Raw genomic sequence first — 23,174 nt, forward strand, 5'->3', positions numbered from 1 at the left:
AACAGTTAGAACTGGACATGGAACAACAAACTGGTTCCAAATAGGAAAAGGAGTACGTCAAGCCTGTATATTGTCACCCTACTTATTCAACTTCTATGCAGAGTACATCATGAGAAACGTGGGACTGGAAGCAACACAAGCTGGAATCAAGATTGCCGGGAGAAATATCAATAACCTCAGATATGCAGATGACACCACCTTTATGGCAGAAAGTGAAGAGGAACTCAAAAGCCTCTTGATGAAAGTGAAAGAGGAGAGTGAAAACGTTGGCTTAAAGCTCAACATTCAGAAAACGAAGATCATGGCATCCGGTCCTATCACTCCATGGGAAATAGATGGGGAAACAGTGGAAACAGTGTCAGACTTTATTTTTGGGGGCTCCAAAATCACTGCAGATGGTGACTGCAGCCATGAAATTAAAAGACACTTACTCCTTGGAAGAAAAGTTATGACCAACCTAGATAGCATATTCAAAAGCAGAGACGTTACTTTGCCAACTAAGGTCCATCTAGTCAAGGCTATGGTTTTTCCAGTAGTCGTGTATGGATGTGAGAGTTGGACTGTGAAGAAGGCTGAGCGGTGAAGAATTGATGCTTTTGAACTGCGGTGTTGGAGAAGACTCTTGAGAGTCCCTGGGACTGCAAGGAGATCCAACCAGTCCATTCTGAAGGAGATCTGCCCTGGGATTTCTTTGGAGGGAATGATGCTAAAGCTGAAACTCCAGTACTTTGACTACCTCATGCGAAGAGTTGACTCATTGGAAAAGACTTTGATGCTGAGCAGTATTGGGAGCAGGAGGAGAGGGGATGACAGAAGATGAGATGGCTGGATGGCATCACCAACTTGATGGACATGGGTGTGGGTGGACTCCGGGAGTTGGTGATGGACAGGGAGGCCTGGCATGCTGAGGTTCATGGGGTCGCAAAGAGTTTGACACGACTGAGCTACTGAACTGAACTGAACTGAGCTGAGTAAAGGAGGCAGTCCTGAATATTCATTGGAAGGATTGATGCTGAAGCTGAAATTTCAATACTTTGGCCAATTTGAAGAACTGACCCTTGGAAAAGACCCTGATGCTGGGAAAGATTGAAAGCCGGAGAAGGGGACAATAGAGGATGAGATGGTTGGATGGCGTCACTGATTTGATGGACATGAGTTTGAGCAAGCTCTGGGAGTTGATGATGGACAGGGAAGTGTGGCGTGCTGCAGTCTATGGGGTCACAAAGAGTCAGGCATGACTGAAATGACTGAACTAACTGAGGGAGGCATACATTTCAAATTTGAACACAAACTGTGACTGGTGCTAAGAAAAAAGTACAAGTTTTCTGACTGTGTTGATAGATTTAAAATAACCTTAGCGGCAACCAGAGATTAACACTTCAGTGGTCATGTGTGCTAAGCCTCTTCAGTCATGTCTGACTTTTGCTACCCCATGAGCTGTAGCCCATCAGGCTCCTCTGTTCATAGGATTCTCCAGGTAAGAATACTGGAGGGGGTTGCTATGGCTTTCTCCAGGAGATCTTCCTGACCCAGGGATCGAATCTGCATCTCCTGTAGCTCCTGAATTTCAGGGAGATTCTTGACTGCTGAGCCACCAGGGAAGTCCTAATAATCATATTATTGGTATTTGGAAAGTCTGCACAGTAGGAACAGACATGGAGACATATATTTTTAGGCTCAGAATAGAGATTTTTAAAATGTAAGAAAAAGAGATTAACATGAGAGGTGCACAACAGGATCCCACTGGAAGAACATATATAGAATTCCCATATGTAATTAATTCTGTCCATGAGAACCTATAACTCCCCAAACTTCTTCTTCAAAGGAATAGGAACTTTCATGGGTGATGAAAAATTTGACTTTTAGTTCTGTTTACATCCTAGCTGAAAAGCTGGCCTAGACTGGATTGCCACACATTCCTGCTGGGAAGACTGATTGCTTGAGACTTTAGCCATAGTTTTGCTTTCACAAAATATACATTAAAAAATTATTCATTTATATGGCAGTGCTGTTGTAATTGCTGCGTTTGAGATCTAGCTCCCTGACTGGGGATTGAACCTGGGCCCCCTGCATTGGGAGTGTGAAGTCTTAGCCACTGGATCAACAAAGTTCCCCAAATATACATTCTTAAGGCAGACTGCAGAACATGGCTTTCTAGGATGATAAATGTTAAGTTGCTTAAAACTCTTGACCACATTTTTGAACCAGTGCTCTATCCTAAGAAAAAAATCAGTCTGCACCCTGAGTGCTCCATGTAGAAGTATCTCTACAGGCTCCAGATATCTTAAACAGATAAGAAGAAAACATCTGTTTGTTGCAGTTTCTTTTGAAGCTGAACCCATCTGTTCTTTAATGGTATTTATCTTCACCTTTAGTAAATGTGCTCATGCACATTTAATGCTATTGGGTCCTTGTTTTTGGACAAAGGAAATTTATGAATACACAGGTGTTTTCTGTTTGTGTTAGACTACAGTGACTGTTTGGACCTTTGATATAATTTCATATGTAGAAGATATAGTAACCAGGACTTTGACGATTCAGAGAAATAAAAACTGAATGTCATCTCACTGTTCAAGGGAAGAGAAACAACTCATGGCTAATAGGAGATCAAATGCAAACTCATATCTCATGTTACAGCTATTTTACTGTTGTGAATTTCATTGTGCAAGGCACTGGTAATGATGGAGGTATTATTTTTCTTAAACTTGAACTTGACTGATACTGTCCAGGAGGTAGGACTATTCCTTGCTACCCCTCTTGAGTTCTTGTGCCTGTACTGGTAATAAAATTTATACAAGACACATTAGCAGGAGAAAATTTCATGTGCATGAGAGATCATAAAATGATGCTCAGAGAGTGATATGAAGTAGGCAGATTTTGCATCTTTTTATGTAAGAAAACAATACATTTGTGAGCATTTGACAAAACAAAGAGGCTTAGGTTTGAGGCCTTAATAAAGAAGGAAATTAAGCAAAGTTTAGGCTTGGGTAGTAAAGTATTAAAGAAGGAACAGGGTTTGCGTATATGGGCTTGTCAGCCCTGAAATGAATTATCTCTGGTGATAAGGATGTTTCTATTAGCATCCAGTTACTGGGAGGGTACTCTTCACAAGGGAGATTTATCTCCTATATTTAGGGAGACAAAGAAGGATCAAAGGGTTCATATATGCACTGGTTTACAAGTAACTTTAATTAGAAATAATCAATATGCAGCTTTGGCATCTTTGGGGGCAGGCTGTGTGCCCTGAACTCCAATCTGATAAGCCCCCTTTGTCCATCAGTACCAGGCAGCTGAGGCACTGGAACCACAGAAGAACCAGTCCTGGTCCCAGATTTACCTGGTGGAATGTTGGTGGGATGACTGCAAGTCAGGCATCATGGCGCTCAGCCTGGGGTCTGACAGGAGCACCCCTGGGGAAGCTACTGTATTTCTAATTAGCCTCTAGGATTTAGAGACTCTTCATGGCTTTATTCCACGGTTAAATTACTTCATTTCTGTTATATCTGGGTGTGTCAGGATGTCACGCTTGGCTATAGAAGACATTACTTGTCTTCTGAGTAATGTTTGAATTCTGGCTTATGGATGCTACACTTTTTTTTTTTTTTATGTTTGAACATTTTCATTTTAAAGTGTCACCACAAGCCATGATTTTGAGTTTACTGAAATTTCAGGTACATCAAAGTCATTTATTTCATTAACTAGTTAACTCACTCTGCAGCCACAAACAGGGCTGACAAAGATTCTCCACTGGACCCTGTGTGTCAGGCTCACTGAGGTATCATTTTGCCATGGCCTCAAACCCTGGGTTTCAGTGGCCTTCCTCATACAGTCCAATTAAAGCAAAAACCCTTGGAAGGCAGTTTACCACGAATCCCCTTCTCTGATCCCCTGGACGTGGAGCTTCCACATCTGCCACCATCCCCCACATGACCTCTGACCGCCTGGCCTGCATTCAGCAGGAATCCTGTCACGTGACTTCAGCCAGGCCCTCCCCTCACCCCTGATGTTTCCTGTAGTGGTTTTGTACCCACTGACCACCCTCAGCCCCCTGTTCCTCGGTTATAGATTCTCAGAGTCCTTGCTGTATTCAAAAATGGAACCCAGTTGTATACTGAGGGCTCTTTTCCCCTAATGCAGTAGTTTGTCTTCAAAAATTTGTTTTTACTGCTTCAGTTGCTGTCTCGTTCTGGTTTTTGTTGGATAGTTCTAAGGCTTCTGGATGATACATTTTGTTCTTGTTTGAAAATCTTCATTTTAAAGTGTCACCATAAGCCATGGTTTTGAGTTTACTGGGATTCAAAGTATGTTGAGTTCATTCCTTTGATAACTAACTCCTGTGTGTATCTATTGAGTATCAACTAAGTGGCTTAGAAAGTTGACAATAACCTAATCCTACAGTTAAAGGTATATTATGTACACCTTTTATAATACCTCTAGGGTGTACAAAGATATTTTGGACACAGAAAATCCTTAATAGGCACATTCACATACTTTTCAAAGGAACTGTTGTCCAAGAATAAGATGAATTGCTTTCTTATTTTCAAGAAAACACTGTCGATATTGACCCTGTCATGCATTTTCAATAGGTGAATATTTATACCTTTTACAATATATCAATATAACTTATTTAAGATTTCAATATTTAGAATTCATGTTTAATTATACTATGGTTTTTAGCTTCTTTTTTAAAATATAAATTTATTTATTTTAATTGGAGGCTAATGACTTTACAATATTGTAGTGGTTTTGCCATACATTGACATGAATCCACCATGGATGTACATATGTTCCCCATCCTGATCCCCTCCCACCTCCCTCCCCATCCCATCCCTCAGGGTCATCCCAGTGCACCAGCCCCGAGCATCCTGTATCATGCATTGAACCTGGACTGGCGATTCATTTCACATATGATAATATACATGTTTCAATGCCATTCTCCCAAATCATCCCACCCTTGCCCTCTCCCACAGAATCCAAAAGACTGTTCTATACATCTGTGACTCTTTTGCTATCTCGCATACAGGGTTATCATTACCATTTTTCTAAATTCCATACATATGCGTTAATATACTGTATTGGTGGTTTTCTTTCTGGCTTACTTCACTCTGTATAGTAGGCTCCAATTTCATCCACCTCATTAGAACTGATTCAAATGTATCCTTTTTAATGGCTGAGTAATACTCCATTGTGTATATGTACCACAGCTTTCTTATCCATTCGTCTGCTGATGGACATCTAGGTTGTTTCCATGTCCTGGCTATTACAAACAGTGTTGTGATGAACATTGGGGTAGATGTGTCTCTCTCAATTCTGGTTTCCTCAGTATGTATGCCCAGAAGTGGGATTGCTGGGTCGTATGGCAGTTCTATTTCCAGTTTTTAAAGGAATTTCCACACTGTTCTCCATAGTAGCTGTACTAGTTTGCATTCCCACCAACAGTGTAAGAGGGTTCCCTTTTCTCCACACCCTCTCCAGCATTTATTGCTTGTGGACTTTTGGATAGCAGACATTCTGACTGGCGTGAAACGGTACCTCATTATGGTTTTGGTTTGCATTTCTCTGATAATGAGTGATGTCAAGCATCTTTTCATGTGTTTGTTAGCCATCTGCATGTCTTCTTTTTTTTATATTCTTAAATATGGTTTAATACTCTTCTCCATTTCCATCTGTGTGTCTACTTTGGAGAAATGTCTGTTTAGGTCTTTGGCCCATTTTTTGATTGGGTCGTTTATTTTTCTGGAATTGAGCTGCAGGAGTTGCTTGTATATTTTGGAGATTAATTCTTTGTCAGTTGCTTTATTTGCTATTATTTTCTCCCATTCTGAAGGCTGTCTTTTCACCTTGCTTATAGTTTCCTTTGTTGTGCAGAAGCTTTTCATTTTAATTAGATCCCATTTGTTTATTTTTGCTTTTATTTCCAATATTCTGGGAGGTGGGTCATAGAGGATCCTGCTGTGATTTATGTCAGAGAGTGTTTTGCCTATGTTCTCCTCTAGGAGTTTTATAGTTTCTGGTCTTAAGTTTAGATCTTTAATCCATTTTGAGTTTATTTTTGTGTGTGGTGTTAGAAAGTGTTCTAGTTTCATTCTTTTACAAGTGGTTGACCAGTTTTCCTAGCACCAACTTGTTAAAGAGATTGTTTTTTCTCCATTGTATATTCTTGCCTCCTTAGTCAAAAATAAGGTGTCCATAGGTGCATGGATTTATCTCTAGGCTTTCTATTTTGTTCCATTGATCTATATATCTATCTTTGTGCCAGTACCATACTCTCTTGAAAACTGTGGCTTTGTAGTAGAGCCTGAAGTCAGGCAGGTTGATTCTTCCAGTTTCATTCTTCTTTCTCAAGATTGCTTTGGCTATTCAAGGTTTTTTATATTTCCATACAAATTGTGAAATTATTTTTTCTAGCTCTGTGAAAAATACCGTTGGTAGTTTGATAGGGATTGCATTGAATCTATAGATTGCTTTGGGTAGTATACTCATTTTCACTATACTGATTCTTCCGACCCATTAACAGGTATATTTCTGCATCTATTAGTGTCCTCTTTGGTTTCTTTCACCAGTGTTTTATAGTTTTCTATATATAGGTCTTTTGTTTCTTTAGGTAGACATATTCCTAAGTATTTTATTCTTTTCTTTGCAATGGTGAATGGAATTGTTTCCTTAATTTCTCTTTCTATTTTCTCATTATTAGTGTATAGGAATGCAAGGGATTTCTGTGTGTTGCTTTTATATCCTGAAACTTTATTATATTCATTGATTAGCTCTAGTAGTTTTCTGGTGGAGTCTTTAGGGTTTTCTGTGTAGAGGGTCATGCCATCTGCAAACGGTGAGAGTTTTACTTCTTCTTTTCCAATTTGGATTCCTTTTATTTCTTTCTCTGCTCTGATTTCTGTGGCCAAAACTTCCAAAACTCTGTTGAATAGTAGTGGTGAGAGTGGTCACCCTTGTCTTGTTCCTGACTTTAGGGGAAATGCTTTCAATTTTTCACCACTGAGGATGATGTTTGCTGTGGGTTTGTCATATATAGCTTTTATTATGTTGAGGTATGTTCCATCTATTCCTGCTTTCTGGAGGTTTTTTTTTTTTTTTAATCATAAATGGATGTTGAATTTTGTCAAAGGCTTTCTCTGCATCTATTGAGATAATCACATGGCTTTTAATTTTCAATTTGTTAATGTGGTGTATTACTTTGATTGATTTGTGGATACTGAAGAATCCTTGCATCCCTGGGATAAAGTCCACTTGGTCATGATGTATGATCTTTCTAATGTGTTGTTGAATTCTGATTGCTAGAATTTTGTTAAGGATTTTTGCATCTATGTTAATCAGTGATATTGGCCTGTAGTTTTCTTTCTTTCTTTCTTTCTTTTTTTTTTGTGTGTGGCATCTTTGTCAAGTTTGAGTATTAGGGTGATGGTGGCCTCATAGAATGAGTTTGGAAGTGTACCTTCCTCTGAAATTTTCTGGAAGAGTTTGAGTAGGATAGGTGTTAGCTCTTCTCAAAATTTTTGGTAGAATTCAGCTGTGAAGCTGTCTGGACCTGGGCTTTTGTTTACTGGAAGATTTCTGAATACAGTTTCAATTTCCATGCTTGTGATGGGTCTGTTAAGATTTTCTATTTCTTCCTGGTTCAGTTTTGGAAAGTTGTACTTTTCTAAGAATTTGTCCATTTCTTCCACATTGTCCATTTTATTGGCATATAATTGCTGATAGTAGTCTCTTATGATCCTTTGTATTTCTGTGTTGTCTGTTGTGATCTCTCCATATTCATTTCTAATTTTATTGATTTGATTCTTCTCCCTTTGTTTCTTGATGAGTCTGGCTAATGGTTTGTCAATTTTATTTATCCTCTCAAAGAACCAACTTTTGGCTTTGTTGATTTTTGCTATGGTCTCTTTTGTTTCTTTTGCATTTATTTCTGCCCTAATTTTTAAGATTTATTTCCTTCTGCTAACCCTGGGGTTCTTCATTTCTTCCTTTTCTAGTTGCTTTAGGTGTAGAGTTAGCTTATTTATTTGACTTTTTTCTTATTTCTTGAGGTATGCCTTTATTGCTATGAATTGCCTGTATGGCTTCCCCTTAGCACTGCTTTTACATGTCCCATAGGTTTGGGGTTGTTGTGTTTTCACTTTCATTCATTTTTATGCATATTTTGATTTCTTCTGTGATTTGCTGGTTATTCAGCAGCATGTTGTTCAGCCTCCATATGTTGGAATTTTTAATAGTTTTTCTCCTATAATTGAGATCTAATCTTACTGCATTGTGGTCAGAAGAGATGCTTGGAATGATTTCATTTTTTTTTTTTTTTTTTTTTTGATTTACCAAGGCTAGATTTATGGCCCAGGATGTGATCTATCCTGGAGAAGGTTCCATGTGCACTTGAGAAAAAGGTGAAATTCATTGTTTTGGGGTGAAATGTCCTATAGCTATCAATTAGGTCTAACTGGTCTATTGTATCATTTAAAGTTTGCGTTTCCTTGTTAATTTTCTGTTTAGTTGATCTATCCATAGGTGTGAGTGGGGTATTAAAGTCTCCCACTATTATTGTGTTATTGTTAATTCCCCCCTTCATACTTGTTAGCATTTGTCTTACATGTTGTGGTGCTCCTATGTTGGGTGCATATATACTTATAATTGTTGTATCTTCTTCTTGGATTGATCTTTTGATCATTATGCAGTGTCCTTCTTTGTCTCTTTTCACAGCCTTTGTTTTAAAGTCTATTTTATCTGATATGAGTATCGCTACTCTTGCTTTCTTTTGGTCTCTATTTGCATGGAATATCTTTTTCCAGCCCTTCACTTTAAGTCTGTATGTGTCCCTTGTTTCAAGGTGGGTCTCTTGTAGACAACATATATAGGGGTCTTGTTTTGTATCCATTCATCCAGTCTTTGTCTTTTGGTTGGGGCCTTTAACCCTTTTACATTTAAGGTAATTATTGATAAGTATGATCCCGTTGCCATTTACTTTATTGTTTTGGGTTTGAGTTTATACACCCTTTCTGTGTTTCCTGTCTAGAGAAGATCCTTTAGCATTTGTTGGAGAGCTGGTTTGGTGGTGCTGAATTCTCTCAGCTTTTGCTTGTCTGTAAAGCTTTTGATTTCTCCTTCATGTTTGAATGAGATCCTTGCTGGGTACAGTAATCTGGGCTGTAGGTTATTTTCTTTCATCGCTTTAAGTATGTCCTGCCATTCCCTCCTGGCCTGAAGAGTTTCTATTGGAAGATCAGCTGTTATCCTTATGGGAATCCCCTTGTGTGTTATTTGTTGTTTTTCCCTTGCTGCTTTTAATATTTGTTCTTTGTGTTTGATCTTTGTTAATTTGATTAATATGTGTCTTGGGGGTGTTTCACCTTGGGTTGATCCTGTTTGGGACTCTCTGGGTTTCTTGGACTTGGGTGATTATTTCCTTCCCCATTTTAGGGAAGTTTTCAACTATTATCTCCTCAAGTATTTTCTCATGGTCTTTCTTTTTGTGTTCTTCTTCTGGGACTCCTATGATTCGAAAGTTGGGGCATTTAACATTGTTCCAGAGGTCTCTGAGATTGTCCTCATTTCTTTTAATTCGTTTTTCTTTTTTCCTCTCTGTTTCATTTATTTCTACCATTCTATCTTCTACCTCACTTAACCTATCTTCTGCCTCCAGTATTCTACTGTTGGTTCCTTCCAGAGTGTTTTTTATCTCATTTATTGCATTATTAATTATATATTGACTCTTTTTTTTATTTCTTCTAGATCCTTGTTATATCTTTCTTGCATCTTCTCAATCCTTGTCTCCAGGCTCTTTATCTGTAACTCCATTTTGTTATCAAGATTTTGGATCATTTTCACTATCATTATTCAGAATTCTTTTTCAGGTAGATTCCCTATCTCTTTCTCTTTGGTTTGGTGGGCATTTATCCTATTCCTTTACCTGCTGGGTATTTCTCTGCCTCTTCATCTTGGGGTGGCCTTTCCGTATTCTGGCAGCTTGTGGAGTTCTCTTTATTGTGGAGTTTCCTTGCTATGGGTGGGTTGGACAGGTAGCTTGTCAAGGTTTCCTGATTAGGGAAGCTTGCGTCAGTGTTCTGGTGGGTGGAGCTGGATTTCTTCTCTCTGGAGTGCAATGAAGTGTCCAGTAATGAGTTATGAGATGTCAATGGCTTTGATCAGCCTGTATATTGAAGCTCAGGGCTATGTTCCTGTGTTGGTGGAAATTTGCATGGTATGTCTTGCTCTGGAACCTGTTGGCCCTTGTGTGGTGCTTAGTTCCAATGTAGGTATAAAGGTGTTTGACGAGCTCCTATTGATTAATGTTCCCTGGCGTCAGGAGTTCTCCGTTGTTCTCAAGATTTGGATTTAAGCCTCCTGCCTCTGGTTTTCAGTCTTATTCTTACAGTAGCCTCAAGACTTCTCCATCTATACAGCACTGATGATAAAACATCTAGGTTAAAGATGAAAAGTTTTTCCACAGTGGGGGATACCCAGAGAGGTTCACAGTTACATGGAGAAGAGAAGAGGGGGGAGGGAGATAGAAGCGACCAGGAGAAGAAGAGGGGGAATCAAAAGAGGAGAGAGCAAGCTAGGCAGTAATCACTTCCTTATGTGCTCTCCACAGTCTGGACCACTCAGAGCTGTTCATGGAATTATACAGATAAGAGAAGAGGGAGGAAGGAGACAGAGGTGGCCAGGAGGATAAAGGTGGGAATCAAACAAGAGAGACAGATCCAGTCAGTAATCAGTTCCCTAGGTGTTCTCCACAGTCTGGAACACACAAAGAGATTCACAGAGTTGAGTACAGAAGAGAAGGGGAAGGGAGGAGATAGAGGCGACCTGGTGGAGAAAAAGGAGAGTCCAAAGGGGAAGAGAGCAGTCAAGCCAGTAATCTTGCTCTCAAGTAAAAATGGATACTGAAGATTGGGTTCTTCAGTTCGGTTCAGTCACTCAATCGTCTCCAACTCTTTGCGACCCCATGAATCGGAGCACGCCAGGCCTCCCTGTCCATCACCAACTCCAGGAGTTCACTCAAACTCACGTCCACCGAGTCAGTGATGCCATCCAGCCATTACAGCCTCTGTCGTCCCCTTTTCCTCCTGCCCCCAATCCCTCCCAGCATCAGAGTCTTTTCCAATGAGTCAACTCTTCGCATCAGCTGGCCAAAGTACTGGAGTTTCAGCTTTAGCATCATTCTCTCCAAAGAACACCCAGGGCTGATCTCCTTCAGAATGGACTGGTTGGATCTCCATGCAGTCCAAGGAATTCTCAAGAGTCTTCTCCAACACCACAGTTCAAAAGCATCAATTCTTCAGCACTCAGCTTTCTTCACAGTCCAACTCTCACACCCATTCATGACCACTGGAAAAACCATAGCCTTGACTGGACGGACCTTTATACCAAAAAGCAAAGATTAAAAATCTAGAGTAGAGGTTGGATTCTCAAAAATACAATATTAAATAAAATTATAAAAATGAAAATTAAAAGAGTAATAGAGGACTTAAAAATTAAAAAAATTTTTTTTAAATTTAAACAAAGATAGTAGTAAAAATATACCTAGGACTTTCTCTGGTGTTGTTGTGGACAGTTTGGGGTCAGTCCATTTTCAGATAGTTCCTTGATCCAGCTTACACTTCTCAAGATCTATAGGCCCCTTCCTGTGTAGTTGGTGCTGACTACAGGGTTTTAATCTATTGCACCTGTCACTTCCAAGGCGGTTCCCTCTGTTTTAGCTTCTTCTGTTTGCTGGTCTCTTCAGTGTCTAATTTCTGCCCTGACACAAGGGGGCGGTGGTGGACACTTTTTTAGGCTCACTTGTTCAGTCGTGCTATGGGGAGGGAGGAACACTGCAAACAAATAACACTGGCATGTGGGGCGTGCTTGCAGAGTCTCGGCCACACTGGGTCTGCCCCCGCTCACGGTGTGTGTGCTTTCCCTGTCTACACTGCTTAGGCTCTAGGTTGCTCTGCCAGGAACTGTCTGAGGCCGGCCCTGGGTTGCATGCACTTCCCAGGTCTAAGTCGCTCAGGTTCAGATACTCGGGTACTCCTCAAAGGCTCAGACTCGGTTGGGCCTGCGTTTTGTGCCCTTCCCAGGTCGGAGCAGCTCAGGTGAGCAGGTGTTTGGTGAGCATGGTCACTGTGGCTTAGCGCCTCCCCTGTCCCTGCCACTCGGTTTTCTGGGTGTACAACCGGCACACCCTCTCAGGCGGATGTCGACCGTCCAGAACCCCAAGAAGTCTTGGTTAGCAACAAAGCCTGCTTGCAGTTTGGTAGATGATGCCTCGCGGAGGCCGTGACTGCCCCCTTCTGGCTCTGGTGCCCTTGCCTGCTTGTCTCCAGTGGGGGATGGGCCTGTCCATAGCCAGCTAGCCCTAGTCAGTCCTGTGTTCTGTGAGCAGGCCTGGCGGTATCTTAGGTTAGGGCTTTTCATGGGGTAGCTATCCGACAGTCTGGTTTGCTATCTCAAGTTAGTTCCCTCAGATTGCCCTTGGGGCATTCAGGCCGGGTCATTACTCTAAGCAATGCAACCCGCGCCTCCCTGCCCAGCCCCCACTTGCTAGTGGTGGATGAGGGCTTCTGTGCTGCTTCTCCACTGGGAGTTACCATTTGGCATGTAATCTGTGGGTTTTAATTATTTATTTATTTTTCCTCCCGGTTATGTTGCCTTCTGAGGTTCCAAGGCTGGCCACAGAGTTGCCAGTGAGAGTGTTTCCTGGTGTTTGGAAACTTCTCTCTTTTTAAAGACTCCCTTCCCAGGACGGATCTCTGTCCCTACCTCTTTTGTCTCTCTTTTTATCTTTTATATTTTTTCCTATCTCTTTTCAAAGACAATGGGCTGCTTTTCTGGGTGCCTGATGTCCTCTGACCTGCCTCTTGAGAAACCTATATGCAGGTCAGGAAGCAACAGTTAGAACTGGACATGGAAAAACAGACTGGCTCCAAATAGGAAAAGGAGTACATCAACGCTGTATATTGTCACCCTGCTTATCTAACTTCTATGCAGAGTACATCATGAGAAACGCTGGACTGGAAGAAGCACAAGTTGGCCTCACGATTGCCGGGAGAAATACCAATGACCTCAGATATGCAGATGACACCACCCTTATGGCACAAAGTGAAGAGGAACTAAAAAGCCTCTTGATGAAAGTAAAAGAGGAGAGTGAAAAAGTTGGCTTAAAGCTCAACATTCAGAAAACGAAGATCATGGCATCAGGTCCCATCACTTCATGGGAAATAGATGGGGAAACAGCGGAAACAGTGTCAGACTATTTTGGGGGGCTCCAAAATCACTGCAGATGGTGACTGCAGCCATGAAATTAAACGACGCTTACTCCTTGGAAGAAAAGTTATGACCAACCTAGATAGCATATTCAAAAGCAGAGACATTACTTTGCCAACAAAGGTCCCTCTAGTCAAGGCTATGGTTTTTCCTGTGGTCATGTATGGATGTGAGAGTTGGACTGTGAAGAAAGCTGAGTGCCGAAGAATTGATGCTTTTGAACTGTGGTATTGGAGAAGAGTCTTGAAAGTCCCTTGGACTGCACGGAGATCCAGCCACTCCATTCTAAAGGACATCAGTCCTGGGTGTTCTTTGGAAGGACTGATGCTAAAGCTGAAACTCCAGTACTTTGGTCAGCTCTTGCAAAGAGTTGACTCATTGGAAAAGACTGATGCTGGGAGGGATTGGGGCAGGAGGAGAAGGGGACGACAGAGGATGAGATGGCTGGATGGCATGACAGACTCGATGGACACGAGTTTGAGTAAACTCTGGGAGTTGGTGATGGACAGGGAGGCCTGGCATGCTGCGATTCATGGGGTTGCAAAGAGTCTGACACGACTGAGCAACTGAACTGAACTGAACTGATGTCCTCTCCCGGCATTCAGGAGTTGTTTTGTGGAATATACTCAGCATTCAAATGTTCTTCCGACGAATTTGTAGGGGAGAAAGTCATCTCCCCATCCAATTCTTTTGCCATCTTAGGGCCTCCCCTCTAGCTTCTTAACTATATTACTTTCTGATTATGCCATGGCTCAACAGGACAAGTTTTATTGCATAAAATGAGCATGTATAAATTATATCTCTTTGTTCCACTACAGCAATTAAATAAAATTAGATTTTGGGGATTTCTCTTGAGGAACTGTGTTATTTATTTGACTCTTCTTTTTCTCTTCTTCCTTCTCCAGTCCCACCTTATGGAATGAAGCACAACTCAGAAAATTATTTTCTTATGGCTAACATATATCAAATATGGCTTTCTTCATCATTTTGAAAATATTCAGTCTAATTCATTTTTTAAATTTTGTAGTAAAAGATTAATTTTACACTGAATGCTATATTTCCTTGAAACCAGTGTCTTAAAGTTGATTCTTCATCTATATTACACTGCAGAAATCTGTCATTATATCACAAATTTTTAACCATCAAAACAACTGCCATAAGGGTTTGTTCTGTCATTGGGTTTTTTAACTCACTTCAAATGCCAATGAAACATTTATAGCATTCTTATATTAACTTATCATCCTGGCTAATTTTTTCTATTAGGAAGGCAGTTGAATTTTCTGGAATTCAAACACACATATTGAAATACACACACACACACACACACACACAGACACATACAAAATTCCCCTTTACCCCATCACACAATAACATCTCAAAAAATTAAGTCTTTCTTAAACTGACTGGACAAAGAGTTGTCTTTTCTCATCCAGCAGGTTAAATACTGCAGAACTATTAGATTATCTGGAACTGTTTCTGACCTAAAGACTTTTTAGAAGAAAACTTAAATTTCACTTCAAAAGTAAGTAGTCTTTTCAAGTTTCTGCTGTGTAGCCTGATAGGGAACATGATGTATGGCTTTCTGTGAAAAAAATAATTTAAAGTTGTATAATGTGCTGTGTTTTTAAAGCTACATCTTTGACTTTAGGAGGAAAATTTTTCTGCCTTTACTTGTGCTTTGTTGGGAATACACAGATTAAGGATTAGCAATATTTTTTAGTCTTGAGGATCTCCAACCTGTGTAAAATTTATCTGGGGGAGAAACTGACAAAGTTGAGACAAAGTGGAAGGAACCAATAATAAGAAATACTGATGATGATAGTAATAATAATGATAGGAATGGGGAAGGAAAAGGAGTTGATGGAATGCCATCCAAAATGCTACTATCTTCTCTTATTGAACCAAGTTTATCACCTTACCTATTTCTGGCCAAGTTACATTTTAAAATATAATAGCTTAATGTGAAATTTTCTAGGAAAAATGTCTTGCTTGAAAGCACCTTTCTTTCCTGAAAACATAAAATTCTGCTTTCAAAGAAGAAACTGATTTGGGGATTTTTCTGCTTTGAGGATATTACACTGGTCTCTTATTTCAGAAGTTTACTCAGAATTCAGTTTGGATTCACTGTTACTTGTTACTGGAGGTAGAAGTCAGCCTTTGGGTTGAAGTGATAAACTAAACAGTTCAGAAAGGGCAGATGCCTTTCTGATATGATTAGTGTATAAGTGCTATGTGGGCAATACATCTGGGAATTGCTGCTTCACCTGGAATTATGCTTTTTATTTTTCATGTTAAAGAATGGTTCCCAAAGTTTTTATGAATATAATTAACATAATATAATTAATATAATATAACACACACACACACATATATATATATGTATATATATATATGTATGTATAATCCCTTTCCGTATCATGAGGCTAGAGGCTGTTTGCTGGGTATGTAACAGTGCCTTGACCATGCTTGGTTGATCTGGGGACTGTGAGGTAGTGGAGACTGAGGAGGTCCTAAGGAAAGAAGACATAAAAGGAAACTCATAGATGATAAAAGAGATTTTATCTTGGCACCATTTCCCCATTGCCAGTGATAAGAATGTTATCTTTCTGGTACCATAGAGGGCATCTTTCTTATGGAAAATTTTGTGTCCTGCTTTTAGGTAGAAATAGGGAGATCAGAAAGTCTTTCCTATACTTGCTGTTTCTCAAGTGTTTTCAGCTCAAAATCATCAATACGCTGAAGGGGCATATTTGAAGATGGCACATCCTCATCTCCTTCGATTCAAATATGCACAGAAATAGAAAAAATTGACCTTCATATCTTCATCACCAGTTTCTACAATTATTAATCCATGGCCAATCTTTTCCACCTGAGCTCAAATCTTCTCCTTCCCACCTAGTCACCCTTCCCCAACCCAAATTATTTTGTAGCAGACCTGAACAGGGCATAAAATGACATCTAAAAAACAGCTTAAAAATATTTCAGATATCTAAGGTATTTTACTTTTTATAGGAAATTTCACTACCATTATCTTTATCAAGTTTGTTACTATTTTTCTAACAGACGGAGAATTATGGGGATACAGAGACTGAGTGACTGTCTTTTTGATTCAATCTGATCCCTTCAAACTGTTTGAGCCAGAAACCAAGGAGTCTCAAGTTACCAGCTTCCTTAATCTTCCAAATGCAATTGGTGACCAATGGCTGTTAAGTCTCGTTCTTTCCCCATCATTATCACTCTTCTTCTTTTTTAATGTAAAATTTAAAAGATTTTTTTGATGTGGGCCATTTTTAAAGTGTTTATTGAATTTGTGACCATGTTGCTTCTGTTTAATGTTTTGGCCATGAAGCATGCAGGATTTTAGCTCCCTGACTACGGACTGAACCCTCACCTCTGGCATTGGACGTGCGGACCACCAGGGAAATCCTCCTATTACTCTTCTAATCTCTAACTTATTTATTTCTACTCCTTTTGTCTTTCCTCTCTCTATTTGGTTGTAACATGGTTATAATAATTGTTATGAAACAAATCTGATCATGTCACTACCCTAACAAAACACTAATTTGGAGCAAAGATCCCTGATAGACAACCCAAAGCTCTGTTAGCTGATATTCTACCCCCTCTCCACAATGTCTGAACACTACCAACATTTATACATACAAACATTTGTCCTTATGTAAAATTATATCGACATTAAAATTTTTTCATATTAAAACTTGAAGGATTTGGCACCATTCCAAACAACTCAAGCCAAATAGCAGATGTTCATTTAGAACAGGATATGACCTTTGACCTTGGCCATAGTTCCACACATCTTGCGTTCTCACTTATTCTGTCACTTGCCTAAGGGCTACAATCAGAAATCCTTGGTATGATATCTGAGCCTCCTCATTTTCAACATTATCTTTCTTTCTCATGTCCTCAAATTTCTCCCTACTGGATTATTGAATATATTGCTCCAAACACTATTCCTCTGTGTCTAATCCCTGCTTCCGTTCCCAGCTCCCACTCCTATTTGGGTTTGTCCAGCTTGAGCATTTTTCTCTGTGTGGAGTCATAGCTCACCTACCCAGAGATCGTTGGTATTTGACTTTCATGGTGCTTTAGACATATCCTAAAGCACTATTGTGCTTTTCACATCTGGCCATCAGTTTCTGCATTCCTAATACCTGTCAGTTCCTAATACCTGTCAGCAAGTGTGTGCTATCATCTTTCTCTTCATCTCATCTTCCTTTTCTTTTCCTCTTCCCTCTCCTTCCCCTCACCCCTCTTCTTCTTCTTTGTTACTACTGCTTGCCACAGTACCTGGCATACTATGGGGGTTCAGTGACTGTTGCATGCATGATTGGCTGATTTTATTATTATCTTTACGTAATAAGGCCCCGAGTATATTGAGAGGTATTTGGGACAATTAAAACCTCAGCCAGCCCAAATGTACCTTTCCTACTCATATTTCTCTGGAATTATGCAGGTTCTTCTAACTGGGTCTCAGAAATGAATGTTGAGAATCCCTAAGATTCTGGTAACAGTTTAGGTGGGATTCATTCAAGTCTTTGACTACAAATCTATGATCTGTGATTTTGAGATCTTGCCTTTGTACTTTGGACCTCAAACTGTTTCTTTCTGCCTTCTTTCTTTTCTCTCACTTATATATTAACACCCTAGTCTCTCAATTATCTGTCTATTTGCCCAGAGATATTAAATTTCTCTAGAACTCTTCTCATCTCTGGGACTCAAACCTGCATTCAAGTTCAAGTGAGTCTTCTGGCCTTGTGTGCTTTGGATTCTGATCATTACCTTGGCTCACACAGATACCAGTTGTCTTGCTTTGTGTGAAACAATGACATTTGAGGAGGCTATGCTGACAAACATCAAGTGGCCCAAAGGATGAAGGAATTCTCCTTTTCCCCTTAAACTCTGAAGACTTCAAGAAGGTTTTATTCCACAGAACAAGTCTGAAAGATGCAGATTCTGGATCTGTCACTGGTTTGTTGTTTTTGTGTCAGTTTGGGTAAATGAGTTACTTCATGATACATATAAATATACTAATCTTTCTCTTGAAACCAGTTTGAGAAAACAGACTTGTAGAAATTACAATCTGTTATTCACGTTTGGTGATTAGAATGAGATTCCCAGGGCTACCGTAATGAATTGCCAAGGACTTGGTGGCTTACAGCAATAGAAATTTATTATCTCACTGTTCTGAAGGATAGCAATTCTAAATCAAGGTGTCAGAAGGGCCATTTTCCCTCTCAAAACTCCAGAAAATAGCCTTTCCTTGGTTTTTCTTAGCTTCTGTTGGCTCCTGGAAATCCTTGGCATTCCTTGGTCCATAACTGCATTATTTCAGGCACACAGCCTTCTTCCCTGTATCTCTCTATCTTTGTGTACTTTCTTCTTCTTATTTAAGTATCAGTCACTGGATTTAGGTTCAACTCTAAATCCAAGATGATATCATCTTAATATCTTTATTTTTATCTGCAAAGACTCTGTTTTCTAGTAAGGTCACATTCTGAGGTTTGAGGTGGAAGTGTATTTGGGTTGTGGGGGGCATGTTAAGCCCAGTAGAGTACCAGCCTTCTTTAAATGTCAACAACTTTATTACTTCTTAAATTTTAGATTCATAATTTTCAAGGATAGAAGTGTATATATATATTTTTAACGATCTGCTCTCTTTCATTATTTCTTCATAAGGAAGACATAAATGTCCATTCTTTTTCGAAGATTTCTGCTGGTAGAACTCTTCCTAATAGTCTCATTCTGTCCCACGTTTTCCTTACATAAAATGACCATGTGGAAATTAGATTTGAATGTTAATTATTTCAATAAGCCTAACTTAGTTCTTCACTGAGATATAGGGATATCCAATCCTTTCTTTATTCCATGTACTTGTTTCACTAGCTACCATTCAGGCATTTGTGTTGGTAATTGGTAGTTGAAAGGAATTAGTTTTTCCTCCACCATTATTTTAGGTGAAGATTATCTAGGTCTTAAATAAGGAAGTTTAGAAGGGCTTAAACTGAAAATCTTTAGTTCCTTTACATGTTCTAAACATTAAGGGGAAAAAATCCATTATCTTCAAAGAATGAGACTATAACAATTCCTAGGATTTTATTTTATTCTGTTAATGATGTCCTCTTTAGAGTAATTCCTTTTATAGCAATGGGGATAAGTGGATAATTTGCTATGGGAAGGTCACATGTTTGTGGGAAAAAGTGGTACAATTCTCATTGTACCTTTATATAGCAGTATGCTACTAATCTAATTAAAATAGACATTCTAGTTTCCTCCTACAAATGTAGCATATTTAAATATGCCTTCTTAAAAAAAAAATAAAATAAATATGCCTTCTTATAGGTAATTTTTGCAGATACCAAGTGTTAAATAACACATAGCTTAATTTCTTATCCTTGACTATTTTATTTTACCACAAAATATGCCCTAACATTTCATACTGTGACAATAAGAATGACACTACAACCTCAATTATCAAAGGCTATAAAATAATAAAGTTCATATGTTGCTTTTATTAAGCAAGACCAGAACCAGTCCTTTCAGTGGAAGATATAATCTCATAAGATATTTTATCAACTGTAAACATGATTGGACATTACTTTGACATATAGTAGAGTGAGCTTTCCTGGTGACTCAGATGGAAAAGCGTCTGCCTGCAATGCAGGAGACCTGGGTTTGATCCCTTTGTTGGGAAGATCCCCTGGGGAAGGAAATGGCACCCCACTCCAGTACTCTTGCCTGGAAAATCCCGTGGATGGAGGAGCATGGTAAGCTGCAGTCCATGGGGTTGCAAAGAGTTGGACACGACTGAGGGACTTCACTTTCACTTTCTTTGAGATATGATGGAGCATCATTTTAAATAGCACTTCAACTTACCCTTCAGTGGGAGGTTTTGTTTGATTTAATAGTTTCAAGCAAACTTTAGAGTTATTACCTCTGGCAGAAGTGATTTTTGCCTCCTCCTCCCTTAAAAAGCAAATATATATATATATATATATATATATATATAAAACCTAAAAATTCTCTGAGGTTGTTTTCACTTTTTTTGGCAGACCACTATAAAGTGGGCTTTCAGGAAATAACAAACAAGCTTAAGAGGCTCAACTTGGAATTTATTTTTACTTAACAGTCTTTTGCTAAGGCATTGCTTGATATAGCATTCTTCACAACTAGGAAAGCGCAAGGAAAAATAGCTTCATTCACTTCTCTGTAGATTCAATAATGATTGGAAAGATGAGAAAATTGTTAGCTATTATAGGTTTTGTATCATGCATAAGAGAAAATGATTTTACAGATTCAAACACAGGAGTCTTCCATTTTCAAACATTGAATTAAATTCCCTGCACTTGAAGTTGAGAACTTGGTAAAGCTTACAGTCTCTTATGCAGAAATGAGTATAACAATATATTCTACATTTCTTTTTTTCTTTTTTCAGTTACAGATGAAGCAACTTGCAAAACATTGCTAAAACAAGAAGCAAGAAGAATAATATTTAAATACATACCATCATTATACATTTTTATCCATCAAAGTGGCTTCATTCCATACTTTCTTTTCTGTGTTTATATCTTACATCAAATATTAGATAAACCAAAGTGTGTAGGAGAAAAAAAGTGCTTTTCAAATCTTTACTCTTTGAGGTAGGAATGCTAAGGCACCAGTATATCTCTTTTAAGAACTTTGTTGGGTCCAACGGAGCATCCCAGGCAGTGTTCACCTTCCTTCTGATTCCATGTTGTTTGGCTTTGGACTTTACAGCACCCCCTCTCATTCCAAATATTCCTTTCCTGTGGGCCTGGAATGCCCCAACTAACCATTGTGGTAAAATATTTGGCATGCCTCCAGATCTGAGCCTCTTCTCCTTAGTAGGAACCCCCCAAAAAAATGTTACAGGACAACTTATTACATTATTTTATGCTGATAGGCTTGGCTACTATCCTCACATAAATGAAAGAACAGGTGTCCATAAGAATGGTGGAATCCCACAGATGGGTTCCTTAAAAAAACATTTGGACAAAGCTGAAAAAGACATTACCTATTACATGCCAATCAATAACGTGGGCTTGGCAGTCATTGACTGGGAAAACTGGAGGCCTACCTGGGTAAGAAACTGGAAACCTAAACATGTTTACAAGAACGAGTCTATTGAGTTGGTTCTGCAGCAAAATACACAACTTTCTTTGGAAGAGGCTGCCAAGAAAGCGAAAGGGGATTTTGAAAAGGCAGCAAAGAGTTTCATGCAAGAGACTTTAAAATTGGGAAAATTACTTCGGCCAAAACGCTTATGGGGTTATTATCTTTTTCCTGATTGTTACAATCATCATTATAACCAACCTAGTTACAATGGAAGTTGCTTTGATGAAGAGAAAAGAAGAAATGATGCACTCAACTGGTTGTGGAAGGAAAGCACTGCCCTTTACCCCTCTGTTTATTTGAATACCAAGCTAAAATCTTCTCCACGAGCTGCCCTCTTTGTTCGTAATCGTGTTCGGGAAGCCATTCGGATGTCTAAAATTGCCAGTGTTAAAAGTCCACTTCCGGTTTTTGTATACACTCGTCCAGTTTTTACTGATATGCCTTCGAAATTCCTTTCTCAGGTAAGAAAATCAAGGAGAGAAGGCTATGGAATATTGTCCGCATTTAGTGGCATTTAGTGGAACTGAAAATCATTTTTGAAAGGGTGAAATTTAGGTTTAATAACCTTTAAGCTTCCCTGGTGGCTCAAACAGTAAAGAATCTGCCTGCAGTGCGGGAGACCCAAGTTTGATCCCTGATCCGGAGAAGGGAATGGCAATCCACTTAAGTAGTCTTGCCTGGAATATCCCATGGACTGTAGCCTGCCAGGCTCCTCTGGCCATGAGGTCTCAAAGAGTCAGACACAACTAAGCCATTAACACGTTCGCTTTCACTTTTCAGCCTTTAGGAATATGCACTCAGGTAGTTCTGCCTCATTATATGGATGTAAAATAAATAAGACTATATTTCATTTTAATGTAATCATATAATGTCTTAGCAACCATGGCGGATTTCATAATATAGATAGTGTATTAATTCAATTCTTTTTATTTTTTATTTTACAGACCTGCTCTCTTGTCAAAGTAATTAAATAATAGCAGAAAATCTGAATTTTTGTTATAGTAAGACAGTGGTGGCTTAAAAGATAGAAATGAATAGTGGAGAAATATTTACCTAATTTTTGTAGGATCAGCATTCTTGGCTTTGGTGTTACTGTCCAACATATAACACTTCACTTTATTCCTCCTTGTTAACTCTTCACCTTTGCCAGGATGACCTTGTGAATACAATTGGTGAGAGCATTGCTCTAGGTGCTTCTGGAATTATAATGTGGGGAAGCTTCAACTTAAGCCTAACTAGGGTAAGTTGAAATGGTAGGAAATAGATGAAAATATTTTTGGTTTTAATGTTTTTCAGGGTTTCTGTGGGATTGAATAATAAAATAAACATGATCTTTGGCACAAAGTAGTAGGTGCTCAATTAATAGTGGCTAAATCAAACTATCATTTGTGTGGTTGTATTGTAAGGCTGTTTTCCAGTGAAGAAACAGAAGTTTGATGAGATAAATTGAAAATGCCTAGGCTACATGACTAAGAAGTAGCAAAAACAGGACTACAGTCTTGATTTCCTTACATGGTCTTCGGTGTTTTTCCTACTATATCATGTTGTGTTGTTTCTCAGAAGAGCTCAACTAGCCATATGCATTCCCTCATTCTTCCGTTCATCCAATTACTGTTTATTGAGCACTTATTCATTTATTTAGTCATTAAATGACAGTTTATTTCATGGGCCAGCAACTAGTTGGGGGAAGCTAGGAGTGAGTTAGTTTCTGAAAATTTTATTGAATTGTTCAGAGCTTCCCTAAGGGGGAGGGAAAGGAATCCTTCTTT

General features: G+C 39.1%; 1 protein-coding gene across 1 annotated transcript in view; it reads left to right on the top strand.

The window, feature by feature from the left end:
- The window catches only part of LOC120877539 (hyaluronidase PH-20-like), a 47,715-nt gene that overhangs the window by 19,540 nt on the left and 5,001 nt on the right, over nt 1–23,174 (top strand). Inside the window, exons 2-3 of the mRNA XM_040259888.1 lie at nt 20,873–21,866; nt 22,556–22,645. Of these exons, the coding sequence (XP_040115822.1) occupies nt 20,873–21,866; nt 22,556–22,645 (1,084 nt within the window). The remainder of the gene's footprint in view (nt 1–20,872; nt 21,867–22,555; nt 22,646–23,174) is intronic.

Source organism: Oryx dammah, unplaced genomic scaffold (assembly GCF_014754425.2).
Source record: "Oryx dammah isolate SB20612 unplaced genomic scaffold, SCBI_Odam_1.1 HiC_scaffold_18, whole genome shotgun sequence".
Taxonomy (NCBI): Eukaryota; Metazoa; Chordata; class Mammalia; order Artiodactyla; family Bovidae; genus Oryx; species Oryx dammah.